The sequence below is a fragment of the Symphalangus syndactylus genome, chromosome 2 (genome assembly GCF_028878055.3).
Source record: "Symphalangus syndactylus isolate Jambi chromosome 2, NHGRI_mSymSyn1-v2.1_pri, whole genome shotgun sequence".
NCBI classification, from domain to species: Eukaryota; Metazoa; Chordata; class Mammalia; order Primates; family Hylobatidae; genus Symphalangus; species Symphalangus syndactylus.
The window spans coordinates 77,301,784-77,325,565 of record NC_072424.2 but is presented as its reverse complement, the minus strand read 5'-3'; the positions used below and the strand labels follow the sequence as shown (position 1 = coordinate 77,325,565).

Genomic DNA, 23,782 nt, shown 5'->3' with positions numbered 1-23,782 from the left:
ATTGCTGAATAGCAAATGTTGCTACCTGATCGTTCCTCTGGAAGCTTCCTCTCAGAGGGATACCTGGCCATGTGAGGTGTCAGTCTGCCCCTACTGGGGGATGCCTCCCAGTTAGGCTACTCAGAGGTCAGGGACCCACTTGAGGAGGCAGTCTGTCCATTCTCAGATCTCAAACTCTGTGCTGCGAGAACCACTGCTCTCTTCAAAGCTGTCAGACAGGGACATTTAAGTCTGCAGGCGTTTCTGCTGCCTTTTGTTCAGCTGTGCCCTGATCCCAGAGGTGGAGTCTACAGAGGCAGGCAGGCCTCCTTGAGCTGCGGTGGGCTCCACCCAGTTCGAGCTTCCCGGCCAGCCGCTTTGTTTACCAACTATTGGTATTATATATATAATAGGAAAGTTTGTTTCCAGAAAAAGTACTATAACAATTCAACAGAGTGGAACTTGTTGGCTAACGTTATTTTTCCTGATTTTGAAGATAAAAAAAATTGAGGCAAGACACTTTTTATAACTTACTAATCTTCTTCCCCTGAATAACTAAAACTGAGTATCAATTACTCATGATAGTCTTTTCTTTATTTTTTGTCTTAACCCTTCAGCCAAAGTATAGGAAAAGAAAAATGTAATTTGAGCCCTCAGCTGTGTGGAAACTTTAGTGAAACATTTCAGGTAGCTTAAAATTTTTAATTAGTTGATTCCCCCCTTTGCATACTTAGGTTATTTTATTTCCATAATTTTCTTCCAGATCTATGGCAACCAAGCAACATTGTGTTGTAATAGTTTATAGTCTACTTTTATTACTTTTTAATTTGTTTAAAAAATAGATACATTTTCAGTGTTTAAAAATGAACAAGTATGGAAAGGTTTATACAGTAACTGAAAAGTCTCCTTTGGTAAGCCAAGGTGGGAGGATCACTTGAGGTCAGGAGTTCAAGACCAGCCTAAGCAACATGGTGAGACTTTGTCTCTACAAAAAATTAAAAAATTAGCCAGGTATGATGGTACATGCTTGTAGTAGTAATTACATGGGAGGCTGAGGTGGGAGGACTTGAGCCCGAGAGTCTGAGGCTGCAGTGAGCTGTGATTGTGCCACTGCACTCCAGCCTGGGCAACAGAGCAAGACCCTGTCCCTAAAAGACATTTTTTTTTTTTTAAAGAAAAAAGTCTCCCTCATAGCCCTGTTCTACAAAAGTCCTATTTCCTTCCCCACAAATAGCCTCTGTTACACTGTTGTTAGTTTCTTGTGTGAAGATTTACTTTTAAAATAGAACTACTTTTTAGTATATCTTCTAGTGATCTTAGTTTCAGTAGGCTTAGGAAATGGATCTGAGAGAAATGGTATTTAATAACTTTGATATATTTAAGAATTATTGGCATTTATTTTCAATGAGGTTACAAGATTCTTTTCTTTGAAAACACTGTCAACTTACAGAGTCAACTAATTCATGACCGAAAATGTATTAGAAAATTGTCATCTGGAGAAACTGTCGTCACATACCAGAAAAATGAAAACCTTGAAATGAATGGGGATTCTTTAATGTTTGCCAGCCTCATGAATTCTGAGTCACCTCTGAATGAAAGCCCTACTGATGACAGTGAAAAAGAAGCCAGCCATTCTGAAAGCAATGTTGATGCTGACAGTGAGCCTTCAGAATCTGAAAGTGCTTCAAAGCAGACTGGGCTGTTCAGATCCAGTAGTGGATCCGGTGTGCACCCAGATGGACCCCTTTACCGTCTGTCAGCAGGTGAACTGCTGTACACCAAGGAGACTGACAGTGGTGATAAGGAAATGGCTGAAGCTATTTCTGAACTTCGTTTGAGCAGCACTGTAACTGGAGATCAAGATTTTGACAGAGAAAATCAGCCACTGAGTATTTCACATAATTTATGTTTTTTAGAGGGGAAGCATTTGAGGTCTCATAGTCCCCAAAATGCTTTTCAGACCCTTTCTCAGGGCTATATAACTACTTCTAAAGAGTGTTCAATTCAGTCCTGTCTTTACCAATTTACATCTGTGGAATTACTAATGGGGAATAATAAGCTTCTATGTGAGAATTGTACTAAAAACAAACAGAAGTACCAAGAAGAAACCAGTTTTGCAGGTAACTATTTTTTTAATTAAATAATTATTGATCTCCTGATAGTGTCTAGTGAGTTACAAATTTCACTGATAATTTTACTGAGAATCTTGTCTCTATACTTGTGTTACTTAGGCACAGACATTGTTTCATTCATATTTGTACCTGAGCGCTTACGATACTGGGCAGAACAGATTTTCAATAGTTTTTTTGTTTAAATAAATTGAAGAGCAGGAAGTATACAACTCTGCCCTGAAAATGCAAACCCATATAATCTTATTTTAATCTTATTTGAGGGAACTACCTATCTGAAATCTATCCAGAAGAAATATCCCTACAACTTTTTTTTTTTGAGATGGAGTCTCACTGTTGCCCAGGCTGGAGTACAGTGGCACGATCTCGGCTCACTGCAACCTCCACCTCCTGAGTTCAAGCGATTATTCTGCCTCAGCCTCCTGAGTAGCTGAGATTACAGGCACCTGCCACCATGCCCAGCTAATTTTTGTATTTTTAGTAGAGATGGTGTTTCGCCATCTTGGCCAGGCTGGTCTTGAATGCCTGACCTCATGATCCACCCGCCTTGGCCTCCCAAAGTGCTGAGATTACAGGCATGAGCCACCATGCCCGGCCTCCCTAAAACTTCTAATTGTATCACTGGTAAGATAAATGATGAGGCTAATGTGTTTCACAGATCCTATCAATCTGTTGTAAACTCAACGTAAGATAAATTTTGAAGATTTTAAATAGTAGCATGTCATAAAGCTAGCACTGTAATTACCATGATTAGTTGGTCAGAGAAAAGTGGAGAAAGGGGAAAATAAGAAATTTTCAGTTCATCTTTATCCTTGAATAAATGGAAAGAATACTCTGATTCTTAGTGACTACTTGTTTTAAAATGTAGGCTTTATTATTCAGGTACGGTGAGGCTAAAAGATCAGGAGATAATTGCCACGGAAGAAATAGTGTGTTATTCATAGTTCCCAAGAAGTGGGGGCCCACCTTGCTGCACAGGACCACACAGGGAAGCACCAGCGTCAGTCAGGAGGTGAGGGAGTGAGGGGAAAACATGGGCAGGAGCGTTTAGTGTGATTTCTAAAGGAAGAAATGGATAAGGCAGGCTAAGCAGGCTTAGGATTGGCTAGTTTGAATAATATTAGTGGGCTCTGGGATATAGGAGCTGTCTGTAGTTATCAGGTGCCTGGTCCTAGAGTGATTACAGCAAGTGGATAGTGTCCCAGAGTGTAAGAGCCCAGTGAAGGAGGTTGTTGGGGTATGCACTCTGGGCTCTGGATTGGTTGCGTATGAAAGGCATGCATATGTAAGTTGTTTACTATCTCTAGGAATTAGCCCTGGGAGGGGTTGTCCCTCCAATGTTAACCAGACCCTAGGTGTCAAAGCATCAGAATAAAGACATACTTAATACACTAGTAATAAAGAAATGGGAGAAGGAAGAAATACCTATATGTAATTGGCAATGTTCAAATACTAACATAAATCTTAGGAATGTAGAAATTGGGGCTGGGCGCAGTGGCTTACTCCTATAATCTCAACACTTTGGGAGGCCAAGGCATGAGGATTGCTTGTAGGCAGGAGTTCAGAACCAGTCTGAGGAACATAGTGAGATCCCATGTCTACAAAAAATGTTTAAAAAATTAGCCAGGTGGGGTGGCATGCACCTGTAGTCCCAGCTACTTGGGAGGCTGAGGTGGGAGGATTGTTTGTGCCTGGGAGGTCAAGGCTGCAGTGAGCCATGACCACCTCACCACACTTCAGCCTGGGTAACAGCAATCTCCAAAAAAAAAAGAAAAATTTAGAAATATTTTTAAACCCAAATTCTTCAACTACACATGTGCTTCTGATGATTTTTAGCTGGATGGCATTGACAGAAATTAATTCTAGTCCATCTGCTTTCCACCTTGCAAAATTTTGTTTCAAGTGTTACCTCTCCTATTCTTTGTTCTTATTAACTGTGTGCCTTAAAAAAAAATTCCTCTACTTTCATTTTACAGAGTTTTAGGAAGGAGTAAAGACTGCCCTTTCATCAGAAGTCCAATTTCTTTAACATTTTTAAAAATGTGGTATGATGCTTCTGTATAAATTTTTATTATATGGTAGATAATGTATAAAATGGAATTTTATAAATAAATTTATTGTATTTTATGTAGAAAAGAAAGTAGAAGGAGTTTATACTAATGCCAGGAAGCAACTGCTCATTTCTACTGTTCCAGCTGTCCTAATTCTCCATCTGAAAAGATTTCATCAGGTAAGTTTCTTCAGTAGCACCATAATTTTCATCACGTGTTTTACAGAGCTTTAAGTCCTATAGAATATTGTCAAGGATTAGACAATAACCAGTAACTTATTGAATTTTAAAATGTGTCATGTGAGATTTACTGCTCATCTAGCCATAATAGTTGATAAGACTTTCCTGATTAAAATTGTTTAATTCACAATATTTGAAAATTTAGGCAGCAGGAACCTAAATGGTATCTCTGTGTATGTTTGTGTGGTAATAGAAAATAAGTTTTGTGGCCGGGCACGGTGGCTCCCCTCAGCCTTTGGGAGGCCGAGGTGGGTAGATCACCTGAGGTCAGGAGTTCAAGACCAGATGGAGATAAGGGTCTTGCTCTGTCGCCCAGGCTGGAGTGCAGTGGCACAATCTCAGCTCACTGCAACCTCCACTTCCCGGGTTTAAGCAATTCTCCTGCCTCAGCCTCCCAAATAGCTGGGATTACAAGTGCCCACCACCACACTGGCTAATATTTATATTTTTAGTAGAGAGAGGATTTCACCATGTTGGCCAGGCTGGTTTCGAACTCCTGACCTCAAGTGATCCACCTGCCTGGGCCTCCCAAAGTGCTGGGATTACAGGCGTGAGCCACCACGCCCAGCCCATACAATTTTTAAATAAAAATTTTAATTGTATAAAACAAATTATCAAGAAAACAAGGAGAAAACTTAAATGATTTTTGGGGGGAGGGTGGGGGAGGGAATCTCCCTCTGTTGCCAGGCTGGAGTACAGTGGCACAATCTCGGCTCCCTGCAACCTCCAACTCCTGGGTTCAAGCGATTCTCCTGATTCAGCCTCCCAAGTAGCTGAGATTACAGGTGTGTGCCACCACACCTAGCTAATTTTTGTATTTTTAGTAGAGATGGGGTTTCACCATGCTGGCCAGGCTGGTCTTGAACTCCTGACTTCAGGTGATCCGCCCACCTCGGCCTCCCAAAGTGCTGGGATTTTAGGCGTGAGCCACTGCACCTGGCCCTTAAATGAATATTTAACTTGACCTCTGTGTGAAAGACTTTCTAAATATAAAACCTTAAGAAGGAAATCTCAAGGAAAACTATTGATAGTTTACATATTTGCAACATTTTAGGTGGGATCCAGATGTGCGAGAAGAGATTTTTCTCCATCCTGCCATCCCTATCCACAGATTAGATTAAGTTCTGAATTCTTCCATAGCCAAGGTTATAGAAACTCAATGGAACTGAAATGACACAGAGAACAGAAGCAGATGTATTATGTCTTGTCATATCAGAGTGCCTAATGGAAAGGGTACATCTGCAGTGATTCTGTGTGAATAAGAGAGGATAATGCCAGATTGCAGAAGCTAATTTCATGATGCACCGCAGTTATTTTATATTTGGTACTTGCATCCCTGTTTAGAAACAACTTACAGAAATAATTCTTGCCCTTAAAGGGAAATATTTATGGACATCCATCTAGGTCCCTTTTTCTCTCAAGCTAAATGTAATGTCAGCAAAGCCACATTCTTATTCCCAGGGTTTGGGCATTGTAGGGAGCAGAGTCCCTAAGCAATGCCTGTGTTTCTAGTTCATTGACATCCCTGAACGCCTTCTCTATGGTAGCTTTAGGGCTGTATATCAGAAACATCCACAACACTTAAATGCAAATCTGAAACTGGATAGAGATCTTTGTCATAAATATGCCAAAATTTTAATATTGTAAGTATATAAAGAGTCTTAAAGATCAATAAGAAAAATATCAGACCCTAATAGTAAAATGGGAAAAGAATATCAACTGACATTTCTAGAAGTACAAAGTACAGGCAAGTATGAAAAAGGTCCATCCTTCCCAGCAAATGAAAGGCAAAATAAAATGGCAGATTCTTTTTTCAACCTGTCCAAATTAGCAAAGATATAGTAGTGTTGATAAGGATGAACTGAGATAGAGACATTTTCATTTACCAGCATTGGGAGTGTAAGTTGGTAACACCTGCTAGAAAGCAATTTAGTAATGAATATGAAGAACATTGAGTAATTTTTTTTTTTTTTTTTTTTTGAGATGGAGTTTCGCTTTTGTTGCCCAGGCTGGAGTGCAATGGCGCGATCTCGGCTCACTGCAACCTCCGCCTCCTGGGTTCAAGTGATTCTCCTGCCTCAGCCTCCTGAGTAGCTGAGATTACAGGCACCCACCACCACGCCTGGCTAATTTTTGTATTTTTAGTAGAGACAGGGTTTCACCATGTCAGTCAGGCTGGTCTTGAACTCCTGACCTCAGGTGATCCACCCACCTTGGCCTCCCAAAGCGCTTGGATTACAGGCATGAGCCACCGTGCCCAGCCGAGTAATGTTTTAAACAAAACAATTTTTGAACAAAGCTAATTACTCTTGATTAAGAACCTACCACAAGGAAATAGAGATATACACAAAAATTTGTGTGTCCCACTCAGATCATGCCAGACGTAAGGCCTACCTTAAATGTCCAATGTGCAGGATATCAAATTTATATTTTAATATGGAAAATGCAGTGTATCATTCCATTAAAGGGAAAAAGGCAGGAGACTGTATATGCAAATATAAGTCTAGATATTTTCCAAAAATTACCACCTAAAAAAAAGATTCATCTTGTATTAAAGTCCTTCACACAGTCTCTTGTATGATGGGGTAATTTCTCAACAGCAAAGTACTGATTGAGGAGAACACAATACCTGAAGTGATCTCAGACAGTGCTGGTATTGGGTGCGTATAGAGGTCACCTGATGAAAAAGGCAAAGAAATTGAATGTAGATTAAATATTCCTGGGATATGACCTCATAATTTCATGTCAGCTATTTTCAAGCCTTCTAAAGATCACTTGAAAAAACAAATCAGTAAGTGGATACACTTCAGCAAAAAAATAAGGGTTTTTTGTCTTTAAAGAAAGATAAGCCATAAAAAAGCAACAGATGTACAGTAAACTTGTGATTAGTATGCAAATGAAAGATCAGTCATTGACGTCATGAAAGGTTGCCTCTTTTAGTTTTTGTCTACCCATTCATTTCAGATTTAGGTATCCCTTCATTCCAACAGAGTCCATTTCTATTTATGGGTCTCCTCAGTACCTTTGATATTTTATTAGCCAGTTTTTATTACCATTACATAATGCAAAGCATATACTTTTTAAGGTTTGCCTTTGAAAATTAGAAAAAGAGAGCATATTTAAGAACATAAAAGTACAATTTTATTTATGTAATATATAGCATTTGCTTTTATTGATAAAATGTTTTGAGTGTTCAGGTTGTTTGTTTTAATGAATGAATATAATTGAATTTTAGAACTGAAAAGGACCTAATCTCATCCTTTTACATCTGGAATCAAGTTGACAACCAGTCACTGAGTTAGGCCTAGAACACCAATCTCTTTACTCTTTAGTTGAATATATTTTCATGATACCATATGTGTCAGTAGCTTAGCTTTTATATTGAATTTATTTTTCCGTAAGTGTTGAAAAGCCATAATGAAAGTAACTATTCCCCCTATTGTTTGTGGTAAAAATCCCCACGTAAACGAATAATCTTTGCAGTAACAATTTATGAAACCTAATTTTTAATTTAGTCATTAATTTTAGACTATACATTAGTCACATTTTTTATCTATGAAAAAACTAACTCCTACAATTTCTCTTTTGGTTTTAGTTAACAAACACAATGCTTTATATCTAATTGTTGCATTTCAAAAATGTTTTGGTCTTTTTAAGGCTGGCTTGAGTGTTCGTAAAGTAAACAGACATGTAGATTTTCCACTTGTGCTCGATTTAGCACCATTCTGTTCTGCTACTTGTAAGGTACAGTATTTTAAGATATTTAATTGATTTATAAATTAATATGCATGAAAGTATCCTATATATTATTAGACAATGCTTTTTCTAAAAAAAGAACTTCTCTTCTGAAAGGGAATTTTAATAGCCAGTGATTAAGTCAGTAATATGTGGAACATTTAATACATTGAATATGATTTTTGTCCTTTGGGAGACAAAGGAAAATTGAAAAGGTAAGGCATGAGGCATGATGGTTATGAAGGTCTAAGCTGTTTGTAAGTGCTACTGGAAGCTGATGGTTGCTGAGAGAAGTGAGGTTTTGTGTCCTCGCTTGTTCCTTGTGAACTGTTTAATCAGTAGTAGTTTTGCCATTTGTGGAGTTCTGTGTCTTTTGCAAATCAGTGTAGAAGTGAATTGTCTTTCGTGCCACTTCATGTGTACTACTGAGAGCAGTGTACTTGTCAGCGGAGTGTGATACTTCAAAACTGCTGCTACTTTAATAATTAGGTACAGAAAGCAGACTGGCTTATCATTGCTTATTTTACATGTAAGAATTGTGTAGATGAAGTAGATGACTTGGTCTTCCTTGAAGGAAGCAGTTATGGGGTAACATATTGTCCTGTTCATGATTACTGGCTAGAAGTCTAGATTTTGTGGTATGTAATAGAATGCTTATTGAACTTAATACTTTCAGTACATTGATAATCAAAACAAAAAAATCTTAAGTGCAATTTTTGGTTGAATTACAGTGTATCTGCTGTGGAATACCAGCACTATCTGTCAATTGTTAATACTCAGTATTCCTAGAATTTGATAATGTGGTAAATAATAATGAAATTTAACAATCTTTGTGTTAAATTTATGAAAACATATTTTTTAAAAGTACCTATTACAGAGAATTTCCAATATACACAAAAGCAAATAGAACAGTACTATGAACTTCTAGCACCCAGCCCCAAAACCTTACATCTATGGCCAGTCCTACCCTATCCACACACTAATTCACTTTCTCCTCTTTTATCATTTTGAAGCAAACATCAGGAATCATTTCACCTATAATATTTCACTATGTATCTCTAACAGATAAGAATTGCTCCCTCTACACTTTTTAACATAACCACAATATCATTTAATAATTCTGTCATATCACCTAGTGTTCATATTTTCAATTGTCTCATAAATGTGATTTTTAAAATGAATTAGTAACCAGATGAGGACTGGATCTATTGTTCATTTGTGCAATTTTTAATTTTCACTTTTTGGAATTTCTTTTAAAATTTAATTTTGTTTAATAATTACATATTTTTATAGGCCCAAAGTCAAATGTACCTAAATAAGGTAAATTAAAAGATATCTGGCTTTTCTCCATGTCATTCTACCTGTTTGCTCCTTCCCCTTATAGGTAACCATTTTAAAAATTATGGCTTATTCTTTTATAATTTTTTTTTAAATATAAGCAGATAGGCATGTATATTTTCATCTCCCCTCTTAAATAATGGTAGCTGACACTATGTATCCTTTTTTCTGCCTTACTCTTAACATTATATCCTAGAGCTTATTTCATAGCAGCATTAAGAGATAGTCTACACTCCATTTTTCAAGCAGCATAATACTCTATTGTGTGGATGCATTATAGTTTATTCAACCAGTCCCCAATTTATAGACATTTTAATTCGTGTTTTGATATTACAGATAATCCTGCAATTAATAGTGTGGTACATGTCTTTTGACATTTTGCTCATGTATTTATGGGATCAAATCCTAGAAAAAGGATTAATGAATCCAAGAGTAATACATACACAACTTAGCCTGATAACATGAAATATCCCTGCATAGGCCAGGCGCAGTGGCTTACGCCTGTAATCCCAGCGCTTTGGGAGGCCGAGGCAGGTGGATCACCTGAGGTCAAGAGTTTGAGACCAGCCTGTCCAACAAGGTAAAACCCTGTTTCTACTAAAAATACAAAAATTAGCTGGATGTGGTGACAGATGCCTGTAATCCCAGCTACTTGGGAAGGTGAGACAGGAGAATTTCTTGAACCTGGGTGGCGGAGGTTGCAGTGAGCCGAGATCACGCCATTGCACTCTAGCCTGGGTGACAGAGCGAGACTCCAACTCAAAAAAAAGAGAGAGAGAAAAAAAGAAACATTCCTACACAGGGATTGTACCCTTTGCATTCCCATATGCAATATGTGTGAGTGCTCTTTTCCCCACAAATCAGCCAACAGAGAACCTCGTTAAGGTTTTTCAATTTTGCCAGCCTAATAAGTATGGAAAGTATCAGTTTTACTATGCATTTTTCTTATGTTAAGCAGATATACATTTACTTACTTTTCCTTACAACAGTATTTAACAAATATTACTAATTTGGGTTTTTTTCTTTGTTTAAAAGAATGTAAGCATGGGAGATAAAGTTCTCTACGGTCTCTACGGCATAGTGGAACATAGTGGCTCGATGAGAGAAGGCCACTACACTGCTTATGTGAAAGTGAGAACACCCTCCAGGAAATTATCAGAACATACCACTAAGAAGAAAAATGTGCCTGGTATGCCATCCTAAATTTATGTTATTCTTAAAAACAAATGAATGTGTGCTTCCTTTTCTAGGAGAGCTAAGTTATTATTTCATAGATGCCTCTAGTGGATTTGCTTGCTTGCTTTATTTTATTTTAACTTGATTGATTGACTGATTGAGACAGAGTCTCAGTCATCCAAGCTGGAGTGCAGTGGCACAATCGTGGCTCACTGCAACCTCTGTCTCCTGGGTTCAAGTGATTCTTATGCCTCGGCCTCCCGAATAGCTGAGATTACAGGCACGTGCTACCACACGTGACTAATTTTTTATATTTTTAGTAGAGACGGGGTTTTGCCGTGTTGGCCAGGCTGGCCTCAAACTCCTGACCTCAAGTGATTTGCCCGCCTCAGCCTCCCAAAGTGCTGGGATTACAGGTGTAAGCCACCATGCCCAGCCTCAACTGGATTCACCTTAAGTGAGAATTCCCTCTAAGAGTGCCTAGAAAATCTCAAATATTATGAAGACTGTACCCTTCTAGGTCATATGAGATGACATGGTATTTTAAGGTACTGAGTCATTATGTGTTATAGTGGAGTAGCATTTTATTTAACAATACCAAAAGTTTTTGAAGCCATACCAGATTGTCAGAAGAGTTGGAGTTGAAAATTTGCTGGCTTTGTTTATGGATCATCCAACTAACTTTGCTTTTTTTGTTTTGTTTTTGAAATGAGGTCTCACTTTGTCACCCAGGCTGGATTGCAGTAGCACGATCTCGGTTCACTGCAACCTTTGCCTTCCAGGTTCAAGCGATTCTCCTGCCTCAGCCTCCCAAGTACCTGGGACTCTAGGCGCCTGCCACCACACCCAGCTAATGTCTTTTTTTTAAATTAGAGATGGGGTTTCATCATGTTGGCCGGGTTGGTCTCAAACTCCTGACCTCAAGTGATCTACCCACCTCAGCCTCCCAAGTGCTGGGATTACAGGCATGAGCCACTGCGCTGGGCCAGACAGCATTATTAATATTATAATATTAATGCTTTGAAAGAATTTGTTCTAATGAGAACACATGGACACAGGGAGGGGAACATCACACACTGGGCCTGTCCAGAGGTGGGGGGCTAGGGGAGGGATAGCATTAGGAGAAATACCTAATGTAGATGACAGGTTGATGGGTGCAGCAAACCACCATGGCACATGTATACCTATGTAACAAACCTGCACGTTCTACACAGGTATCCCAGAACTTAAAAATATAATTAAAAAAAAAAAAAGAATTCGTTCTTTTTGGAAAATGCTTAACCCAAGAAAAAACAGACTTCTCAGGTAAAATTTGGCATTAGATAGAGTTTGTAATGAATATGTTATTTGTAATTTAGAGTAAGAACCTAAAGCATACATACTTTAAAATTGTACTTCTTTTTGTTTTGCTAGGTTTGAAAGAGGCTGATAGTGAATCAGCAGGCCAGTGGGTCCATGTTAGTGACACTTACGTACAGGTGGTTACAGAATCAAGAGCGCTTAGTGCACAAGCCTACCTTCTTTTCTATGAAAGAGTATTATAACTATTAATGGTAATGATTATTTAGGTCATTTGTTTTTGAATGCCGCAGTGATAACTGTAATATATAACGTGCCTTTGTAGTCTTCCCTCTTCTGTAGGAATAGCATGTTCCTCAAATGGTCCTGAACTTTTTCACCATTTTGGTGAACACTTTTAAAGTAAATTTACTCAATGCTTTAAAATTCATAGTCTTAAAATAAATGTGAATTTTGTTTCCAGGTATTTATTCTGGGGTACAAAAACCTCCCAGAATTTATAGTAGGAAAGGAAACCCCTTTATGATGTGGCTTATTATTACAAGCATTCAGAAATGATGCTGGCTAAGTCAAATCATTCCTTGAGACAGTGTTTCCTAAATGTAATGCCACCTTCCTGAACTCTCACATATTCCGTATCATGATTATTTTTAAAAATATATTTTTAGCCTTTTGTAACCCTAGTCTTGTTTTGAGCAATCATATTCCATGTTTTATCTGCTTTTATATTTTTATAATAAATATTAAAATAAAACTATTAAAAATTGTTTATCCACGTACCACTTAAAATCATCTCAGGGCCATCCAGTGGTATATGTGTACTACCATTTAGGAAACTGCTATAACACATAATTTCATGAAGTAACACCTAATATGGTGTAGTTCCTTGGTCATATTTTATACAATTCAACCATATAAAAGGATGTCACTGTAATTTCAGTAGTGTGGGTTTACAAATAATCTGTTGGTTAGCTTATTACTTTGAGGTTTTGAAAAACTAGAAATATATTGAGGCATTTCATAAACATATCTCTTGCACCCTCTTCATGGTGGAGTGAAGAATAACTTGCGAGTGGTTGGCCAAGGCCAAATATAGATGATTTTAACATTTAGAATTGGCAATTAGAAGTTGATAATCCATATAGGACCATAGGATAGCTTCGAAATATAAATTACCAAATTATATTTGTAAATGATAGAGAATTATATTCTTAACAGAAAAATACATACTTTTTTTACTTCTTGTAAATACTAAACAGAGTTTTGGGGTTTTGAAATCACTTTGTCTTCAGCAAGCATCATTAATAAGTTCAGGTGAATTTAGCTTTTATTTTAATGGGGCATTAAGCTGGCATTTTTGATTTTCTTTTTAAATAATTAAATAACAGCAAAAATATCATTTTTCCCCTCTAGAATACAAATTATTGAGCTGTCAAAACTTGGCATGAAGAATATTACTATTACTTAGGCTTAAATATCAAAAAATAATGGCTACTTCAGTGTCATATTGTTGAAATAGAAACAAAACTGCATGGTTCAAGCATCCTAATCATTAGTGCCAATGAATGATAGTGCAGGCAAGTGCCGGGTAAATGCCTAGTCCCACTTTATTCTCCTCCTGGGAAGAAAGGATAAGAATAGTGGCTGCAGATAATATATGGAAATATTTAATCAAGACTAACTGTCTTAAACACATAAGCATATATAATGTTATCAAGGTTACCAGTGCTGCCTTTTGATATATGGATGAACATAACTGTGATTAAAGATAGTAATAGTATACAAAATGCAGAGCTTAAAAATGTCATTGCATAAACTCTATTTTTAAGATGTTGAAACGTTAGTAGTGTTTTTCTTGATTTTTAACAGTGAAATAATCAAGAAATATGTCTTTAAGTTAATCTGCAAAGTCAAGCTGTGTTCTGTAAAAGGTATTTTACAGCATTTTCTGTTTAACTGTAATCCGTTATCAATGAAGATCTCAGTACCAGAGCAGTGAATTTTTTGAAAAATATTGAATGTCTTTATTCAAGTCAGCCATCTTGGTAAGAGCAGTTTTCATCCCCCCACTGCCCAAATGTAAATATAGATCACCTAATTTTTCTTACAGAAAGATACTGTTAAGAGGCATGCACTTTTCATCGGATGGTCACTTGTTTCTTGTTTCAAAGACAAATATTTGGATAGATACCCATACTTGCTATGAGTCAGTCACAGTGCTGACACTATTTTAACATCATTTAAAATGGAAAGATGTACATAGATTTTTGACATTATTCCAGAAGTAACATGCAAGTAAGATATTTTTATTGTCATTTTCTTCATGTTAAATGAGCTACTTATGAAATCTATTTTTTTATGGCCTAGAGTTTGAGTGCTTTTTCCTTGTCTTCTGAAAATGGAATAAATTTGATTTTTGATACTTAAGAATTTCCTAAAGATAGTTTTTGTAACAGAGAAAGCATGTTAAATTACACATGGGTCTACATTAAAATTTTTGTTTTTATTTTGAGTATTTCCAAAGCACATTTGCAGGGATAGTAAATGTATATAGTAGCAAGTCTACTATAACAACAATAGTTTCTGGATCACCTCAGGAAACAGTATAAATAATAATGTTTACTTATCATCAACATAACTACCATAGTGTTTGAATGAATTAAAGTTTCACTAGCTTTATTTAGAAACTGGTTTACCCCAGCTTCCCATTTTTTTTCCAAATATAAAATGATAAAATATTGATTATGTGCCAATATTGTGTCATTTAATGTTCTTAAAACTTGTGAAGACCACCTTTTTAGGTAGCTGAGTAGAGCGATAGTTGGTATCAATTTATTAGCCAGGCATGGTGGCTCATGCTGTTGGGAGGCTGAGTGGAGAAGATGCTTGAGCCCAGGAGGTCAAGGTGCAGTGAGCCATTGATCACACCACTGCACTCCTGCAGAGTGACGGAGTGAGACCCTGTCTCAAAAATAAATAAAAAGAAGACAGTTGGTATCAATTCAAAGAATAGTTGATGCCTGTTCTCTTATTTTAAATGTACCAACAGAGCTATTTTACTGTATTTAATAGTTCTTAGCTTCCATGTGTGATGATTTTAATCAGTGATTTTATGCAATAGCTGAATAAAATTTTCTGAAGATTAAGCTGTGAAATGTATCAACCCTCATCTAATTTTTGTAGTACAAAATGACATCCTGATTCCTTTTAAAAATTCATGTTTGTAATTTATTTTTCTGCATGTATTTATCAAATAAGCCTAAACCAAATATGTGCAATAAAATTGAGCCTTTAGATAGTATCTAGTGCATTGTGAAAAAAGATTATTTCTAGATATTTATGATGTTTTTGTTTATGTAGAAATCATGAACTCAAATCTGTTTAAAAGATGACTATATTTTCAATTTTGAGTAATAAATTTATATTATTCCTACTGTTTTTTTTCTTTTGCCATGTTTCTAGAAAATAGCTGTGTAACTTATTGAGCATTATTTTGGTGTTACTGTATAAAACATGCATAATAAATATTTTTATTTATCTCATGTTACAAGATTGGTCCTGGAATTTTCGCAGTTTACGTTATTGACAATGTTTTATCAACAATGCATTTGCTTATGTCTTAGTCCACCCAGGCTGCTATAATAAAATACCATAAACTAGGTGGTGTATTAACAAAAATTTATTTCTCACAGTTCTGGGGGCTGGGAAGTTCAAGATCAAGGTGCCAGTAGACTTGGGGTCTGGTAAGGGCCCACTTCTGTTCATAAAGACAGCACTTTCTTGCTGTGTCCTCACATGGGAAAAGTACAAGGCATCTCTGTGGGTCCCTTTTCTTGCAGCCCATTCATGAGGGTTCCATCCTCATGACCTAATCACTTCCCAAAGGCCCTATCTCCAAATACCATCACATTGGGGATTTGTGAATGTTGTAGGGGACATAAACCTTCAGTTCATAGCAGCTTTCTCAGCTATATTCAAAATACCCTACATATTTTAGAAATTCTCTATTTCAAAACAAAATAATAGCTTATGGGCCACTTTCACTCAGATTTCAGTATCTACCAAGGATGATCATCTTCCTTTCAGGGGTTTCTTAAAAGGTGTATTACTTAGACAGGATAATTATTAAGACAAGGGTAAGGTCTTGCACCAGCAATTAAGAAATATTTTGCCTACTCATTTGTGTCTAAACTTCTTCCAGGTCATGAAGCTCTTTGAGATTATGATGAAAGTTAGAGACTATCTTTTATTTGTTTAATCATTTAGTAAGTATTTGTTAGGCCAGGCACGGTGGCTCATGCCTGTAATCCCAGCACTTTGGGTGGCCAAGGTGGGCAGATCACCTGAGACCAGGAGTTCGAGACCAGCCTGGCCAACATGACAAAACCCCATCTCTACTAAAAATACAAAAATTAGCTGGGCCTGGTGGCACACACCTGTAATCCCAGCTACTTGGGAGGCTGAGGCAGGAGAATCGCTTGAACCCTGGAGGCAGAGGTTGCAGTGAGCCAAGATCGTACCACTGTACTCCAGCCTGGATGACAGAGTGTCTAAAAAAAAAAAAGTTATTTGTTGAATACCTGTTGCGTGGTAGGTACTAGGGATACAGCAGTCAACATAAGAGCCAGAAATCTAAGAGGTGAGGAAATACACATTCTAAGAATGTAAGGAAAATTTATGTTAATGGTAATGATATGGAGAAAAATCAAGCAATATGGACTCCCTATGAAGTCATGCAGAAATTAAGGTACAGGGGATGAAGATATCCTAGAGATGAAAGGCATGGTGATATTAGTACTGATATTCCCGAAAGAGAAAGCTGAATGTTGTAGGAAGGATGGGGTTTTAATTCTGGGGCCTTCTCTTCTGGCAATATAGAGACTGAGAAAGGAAGTCTTAACATCTGTATGTTCCCAGAAAAATGTATCTCCCTAATTCTTGTATGTAATTTCGAAGATTCATGGACACTTCTGAAGCCATTTCATACGTATTTTAAATTGCACCCAAGAAGAATTATCTGAGATGTTTGAATTCCCCTATGTATTAGGATAGGCTGAGTTGTGCTGCAGTACAACCCCAAATCCCACTGACTTAACACAAAAGTTATTTCTGGCACATCCGAAGTTCACTGTGAGTCTGCACAATCTGCAAAGGCAACTGATCTCCAACTGGCGATTCTGGTAATCCAAGCTGATTCAGTCTGTGGCTGTACCATTTCAATATGAGGTCTCCCCATTGTGGCAGAAAAATACAGCATTAAAAGATCTTGCACCAGCAATTAAGTTATTCATCTTGGATGTGTCTCTGACAACTCATTGGCCAGCAGTAATCATATGACCCTGCCTAAATGCAAGGAAAGATGGGTAGGAAAGCCTCCCCCATGGGCTTAACAAAAAAAGGAGAATGGGATATGTGAATTTAACAGAAGTCTCTACCACAATCCATGCCTCTGGTCACCAAATAGTTTTTTTTTTTTTTTTCCTTTATACACATGGAACACAGTGACTCCTAAGGGACAGGGCCCAAAAGTCCCATCAAGGTAAAGTTTTATCCTCCAAGACCAGGCTCTCTGGAAGTGCTATATCAGATTTGGATGTTTGCTCCTACTGTTCTGGAGACCCAGGAACCAAAAGGACATGTTCTGTTTTCCATATACTTAATGTACAGTGGTGGAACTGTATCTGCAATAAACATTCTGAATGGGGAAGAAGAATGGGAGATACAGTTAGGATTCCTAAGTCTGGGTATGGGGTATATTCATGATTAGGGTTCTTTTCTATCTCCTAGGAAGAATTCCCTTGTTTATTGTTCTCCATGACTCTAGAGTCCAACCTCTGGGAGTTGTTTTTTTTTTTTTAATCTTCATGGCTACATCTGAACAGCTACTGAGGGATATATATGCTAACTTTGGGAGTTGCACAGCTTTTTTGAGACCATTTCTTAGATGACTGGGGACTGTAATTTCTCTTACTTTGGAATAGCCACAAGTTGTTTTAGCCAAGGTTTGTGTGTGTTTTTAATACAATTCTTAAAATTTTGGTAGGCTTCTCATCTGTAGATAGATTCATATGCCAGCAACCATACCAGAGTTTTTTGTCACATAGTTCTTGGGTTTGCTATATTTCTTTGTTTTCCTGCCCCCACACTTCACTTTATGGCAATTACTTACAAGATTTTATGAGAGAGACATACTAGACTCTTTCTTTGTTTTGAGACAGTCTTGCTCTGTCACCCAGGCTAGAGTGCAGTGGTGTGATCTCCACTCACTGCAACCTCTGCCTCCCAGGTTCAAGCGATTCTCCTGCCTCAAGCTCCTGAGTAGCTGGGATTACAGGTGCCCGCCACCATGCTGGGCTAATTTTTGTATTTTTAGCAGAGGAGATTTCACCATGTTGGCCAGGCTGGTCTTGAACTCCTGATCTCAAGTGATCCACCTGCCTCGGCCTCCAAAGTGCTGGGATTACAGGTGCGAGCCACTACACTCGGCTGGGAAAGACATACTCGTAATTACATTTTCACCCTCAGGCTTTTTTTTCCCCCCAAGAGGAAAAAACGAAGGTTCCACATCTTTAATCCATTGAAAATTTTTCCAAAATGGATATAAGGTTTACATCCTTAGTTATCTTTGTTGCAAGCCTGAGTTTTAATAATCCTTTGTCACTTAAAAGCTTTCTCAAGTTTATCTTCTGCTTGGAGTTGAAAAACCAACCCTGGGAGGCTTGAAATTTTGGGTTGCCTCTGTTCACTCATTTCAGCTTTAGTAAGCCAACTCTTTTTTCCTGAGCCTTTGTCTTTCTTACAATACCTTGTCTAGTGCATCCAAAAGCACCTACCACACACTAGTATCTGGTTTTCTTTTTTTTTTTTTTTTTTTTTTTTTTTGAGACAGAGTCTCGCTCTGTCGCCCGGGCTGGAGTGCAGTGGCGCAATCTCGGCTCACTGCAAGCTCCGCCTCCCGGGTTCACGCCATTCTCCTGCCTCAGCCTCCGAGTAGCTGGGACTACAGGCACCCGCCACCGCGCCCGGCTAATTTTTTGTATTTTTTAGTAGAGACGGGGTTTCACCGTGGTCTCGATCTCCTGACCTCGTGATCCGCCCGCCTCGGCCTCCCAAAGTGCTGGGATTACAAGCGTGAGCCACCGCGCCCGGCCTAGTATCTGGTTTTCAAACCTCTTCCCCTAGCTCAAAATTCATTATGTACATTATCTGCCTCCCAGATTATCATCGGTAACAGTTATATCAAATGCTTTATTGCTGCATAATGTGAAGTGCCATGTTTCAAGCCTCCAATATTAGTTTTTTTCTGCCAACCAATCCTAAGTTAATGCTTTTTATTTTAGGTTCTTTGTTTCAGCAGCACCCAATTCCTGTTACCAGTGTTTATATTTGTCTCAAGATAGGTTAGCCTTATGCTGTCTTACCAAATGAACCCGGAATTTCAGTGGCTTATCTCGTGGTCATTACAAAGTCCTTTACAGATCTGAGGATCTTCCTGGCAACTGTTTCCCATGAAGTAACTCAGTTATCCAGGCTGACAGAGGATTTCCCAACCTGTAGCTGCATTGTCTGAAACATGGTGTATTATCTGAAACATGCAGCCTGAGGACGGTGCACCAACTCTTGTTAAGTGTAGGCCGACAAATTACTTCATTACTCAACCCACAATGAATTGGCCAGAACTAACTGATAAAGGACTCCCTAACTTTGAGGGGCTTAGAAATTCAGTCTTCTGTGTGTAGTAAGCCTGCGGAGAATCATACTGTCGAACACTAGTGATGTTTACTAATAATAATCATCATACAAGTGAATTAAGTACAGAAACAGTAGTTTGAATCACAAAAGATTTTAGGTAAGAACAGGCAGTCATTGAACATAAGTTCACCTTACTTTCTCCAACCTGGCCTAAATGGACAATACCTGCATAAAGCCCAATGTGATCTATTGTTAAATAACTAAAGTAAATATTATTTTATACCCTCGTATTTCATTATGCCAGATTCACTACTTTCTAGGAAATGCTTAAATAACTATATTAAGAATCAAAGAGTAGGCCGGGTGCAGTGGCTCACGCCTGTAATCCCAGCACTTTGAGAGGCTGAAGTGGGCAGATCATGAGGTCAAGAGATTGAGACCATCCTGGCCAACATGGTGAAACTCTGTCTCTACTAAAAATACAAAAATTAGCTGGGCGTGGTGGCATGCGCCTATAGTCCCAGCTAGTTGGGAGGCTGAGGCAGAAGAATCGCTTGAACCCAGGAGGCAGAGGTTGCAGTGAGCCAAGATCACGCCACTGCACTCCAGCCTGGCAAGAGAGCGAGACTCCATCTCAAAAAAAAAAAAAAAAGTTGTAATTTGTAATGATGTGCCTGTAGCATACTAGCTTTAAATATTTTTCATTCTCCATTGTATTATGTGGTAAAATATACACAACATAAAATTTACCACTTTAACCATTTTTAGGTGTATAATTATTGTCATTAAGTGCATTCACATTTCCAGAATTCTTTCATCATCCTAAACGGAAACTCTGTACCCATTAAACAGTAACTTCTCATTCCCCCCTTCTCCCAACTCCTGAGAACCTCTATTCTACTCTCCATCTGTGTGAATTTGCCCATTCTAGGCGCTTCATATAAGTGAAATTGTACAATATATGTCCTTTTATGTCTGGTTTATTTCATCTTGCATGTTTTCAAGGTTTATCCATATTGTAGCATGTATCAGAATTTCATTCCCTTTTAAGGCTGAATAATATTCAATTGTATATATATACCACAGCTTTAAATTTTTATTAGGTTTTAAGATGGATGTGATATGGCACCTAATAACACCATAAAGGTTCAAATCTCAAGAAACAGCAATAGTTCCTATTTCGATATATTTTCCACATATCATCTTACTTAGCTTATTTCCATTTTGCTTTAAGGATAATTTGTTTCTGTAATAATGGAAGGTGACATATCCTCCCCTAGAATTTTCTACTTCACTCCGTTCATTCATTCATTCATTCATTCATTCATTGAGACAGAGTTTCGCTGTGTAGCCCAGGCTGGAATGCAGTGGCGCGATCTCGGCTCACTACAACTTCCACCTCCTGGGTTCAAGTGATTCTCGTGCCTCAGCCTCCTGAGTAGCTGGGCCACCACACCCAGCTAATTTTTGTATTTTTTTGTAGACAGTTTCCCCATGGTGGCCAGGCAGGTCTCGGACTCCTGGCCTCAGGCGATCCACCCTCCTTGGCCTCCCAAAGTGATGGCATTACAGGCGTGAGTCACAGTGGTTGGCCAAATTTTCTACTTTAAACACTGAAAACAGAGGAAATTAATAAAAATTTCAACCTATAAAGTCCCCTGGTTGTTAGTCATTAACAGCAGATTGTCAAATAAGACTGGTAAAATGATGGCTGCTAAGCATTTGATGATCCATGTGCAGGATGATCAAACTGCAGCAGATCATGCACATGACAGCTGCTTACATAGAAATTTACCACCACAACACACATTCTTACAAAATTCTGTGTTGAAACACATATACTTACCTGATGTGTCCATAAGATCATAATGTTATGGGGAACTCTTAGAACAGAGTGGTTAGAGAAAGGGAACTGGAATTGGAACTGTAAAATTCATTTTCTGGCCTGGCAAACAGCAATTGCTGAGGGTGTCTCATTAAACTGGCACAAGGAACAAAATGTGAGGTATTTAATAATCCTCTCCACTTCACAATGCGTTTCCAAAATGACTGGCCTACATTAGGATCATTGTTGAACATATTAATGCAAACATACAGCAGATGTAAAAATTTCTGTGTGCAAAGCAGATGCTGGGCACTTGGAGGGCAGAAGTGACGGGGAAAACCCTTACCCAAAAATTGCCTCACCTTTACTAGGGAAACAAGCAAACAATTACAATATGATTATAGGGAATAGGAACATGACAGTTTCACTAGGCCAATCAGGTTTCTCTAAGAAGATAGAACATTCCTCTGATGAGAATGTTTCTCAGAGAATTAAACTTGAAAATCAGACCTGATGCAAAAAACTTGGAAAATGCACAAAATCACAGAGCAAAATTAGAGATTACTGATAACATGTGGTATATGTCCTTCTACTTTTTGCTCCATACAGTGGTTTTTATTTATTTTATTCTTTTGAGACAGAGAGTCACTCTGTTGCCCAGGCTGGAGTGCAGTGGCAGGATCTCGGCTCACTGCGACCTCTGACCCTGGGTTCAAGCAATTCTCCTGCCTCAGCCTCCCTAGTAGCTAGGATTACAGGGGCCTGCCACCATGCCCAGCTAATTTTTGTATTTTTAGTAGAGACGGGGTTTCACCATGTTGGCCAGGCTGTTCTTGAACTCCTGACCTCAAGTGATCTGCCCGCCTCGACCTCCCAAAGTGCTGGGATTACAGGCGGGAGCCACCACGCCCAGCCCATACAGTGATTTTTTAAAATCAGACTGTTGAGTAGTCTTATTTGTGCTAAGTGGAAATTAGGGAAAGGGTCAGAGAAATAGGGATTTCCTTTTGCCTTCAGTAGTATCCTCATGAACCTGCGTCATGGTGTTGTCAGGTGTAATTAATGAAGGTTTCTCACAAGATAAAATGTTATTTTGAGGACCACGTCCGTGGATTGGAGGAAAGGCAGATAGTTAGCTAGTGAGGACTTTAGTATAATGCTAATTCAGGAGTATCTGGGTCTCTAGTGCTGAGGAAAACTGAATTTTCATGCAAAGGGCATCTATATTTTCGCATCTGTATCTTTATCCATCTAGCTGTGCTCTTACTATTTTGTTTCTACGGTAATTTGCTATTTCTTTTGCACAATTGCCCAATGAAATAATTCAGATACTTCGTGCACTTTGTCACGCAAAAGGTTTCATGTTACTCTCTGGAAAGGCACTTCCCAAGATGTAGCTAATAAACACTGTATCTTTGGAACATTTTTGTTTTCCTTGTAACTTGTAGCTCCTAGCCTGGAAATTGATACTTTTGACACTTGAATGTTGTTCATATAAAAACACTGTGAAATCAACAGACTCTCTTTGAGGAATGGCATTGCATACGTCCTTTTGAGAAGCCATCTTGTAGTTGAAAGAAAGCAGCAGGACAGAAACCAGACTTCCCCCTCACGGTTCCCTAAAGGTCATGGATAAAGAATGAAAAACCGGGACTAGTTAAGCCAAGGAGAGAAGAGCAAGTGTTCCCGGAAGGGGGCGCGATGTGTTGAGGTTAACAAAGAGAAAGATAGCTGCGGGGTCAGCTAAGGTCTCCGCTTTCGCTACCGACCCAGACTGCTCACCTTCACAAACTCATGTTTCCCTCAAGCGGAACCCTCGGCAGCGCTCAAGTGAGAGTATTCCATCCTTGGAATACTCTGAGAAGGTTCGAGCCAGATGTTGGAAGGCCTGAAATGCCGCTTCCAGCGCACTAAGCAACTTGAACCGCGCTAAGCAACTGGCTAGAATTGGTTTGGTTTGGTTTGACCCTGGGGTTCCTCCGTAGTCTGTAAGTGGAGTTGCGAACTCAACCCCTTCTCCAAGGCGGGAGTGTTTCTAGGAGAGAACATACTTCCCCTTGAAGGAAGATCGCGCTGCTAAAGTAAAAAATTTGAAGGCGCCCTATGTGTAGAACACTTACGCTCTTGGCTTTCTGGCCACTATAAAGATGGGTCGGGAATGGCGCCGGCTACATTAAAAAGTAATGTGCAGGAATGGTTCAGTTGCCCGGTGTTGACCAGAGTAGAGATGGTTTTGCCCACAACAAAAATGGCGCCGAAACATGTCAATCCGCACTATCACGTGTTCACAAATCTGGATGAGAGATGGTATGGCTTCAG

General features: G+C 38.6%; 1 protein-coding gene and 1 long non-coding RNA gene across 12 annotated transcripts in view; one reads left to right on the top strand and one right to left on the bottom strand.

The window, feature by feature from the left end:
* Positions 1-15,493, top strand: part of USP45 (ubiquitin specific peptidase 45) — a 73,285-nt gene extending 57,792 nt beyond the window's left edge. For 8 of the 11 annotated variants that reach the window (XM_055259620.2, XM_063619779.1, XM_063619793.1 and 5 more), the window contains 5 exons: positions 1,430-2,099; positions 4,241-4,338; positions 8,056-8,142; positions 10,507-10,660; positions 12,061-15,493. In XM_055259620.2, coding sequence (XP_055115595.1) covers positions 1,430-2,099; positions 4,241-4,338; positions 8,056-8,142; positions 10,507-10,660; positions 12,061-12,191 — 1,140 coding nt within the window. In that variant the 3' untranslated portion in view covers positions 12,192-15,493. The remainder of the gene's footprint in view (positions 1-1,429; positions 2,100-4,240; positions 4,339-8,055; positions 8,143-10,506; positions 10,661-12,060) is intronic. The other 3 variants (XM_055259682.2, XM_055259671.2, XM_063619799.1) reach the window with 2 other exon arrangements.
* Positions 14,435-23,698, bottom strand: LOC134732806 (uncharacterized). The gene is made up of 3 exons (XR_010116357.1): positions 23,246-23,698; positions 16,383-16,496; positions 14,435-14,907 (listed from the first exon to the last, which is right to left on the bottom strand). It is a non-coding gene; the product is annotated as an uncharacterized lncRNA (long non-coding RNA).
* Positions 23,699-23,782: the final 84 nt, after the last annotated feature.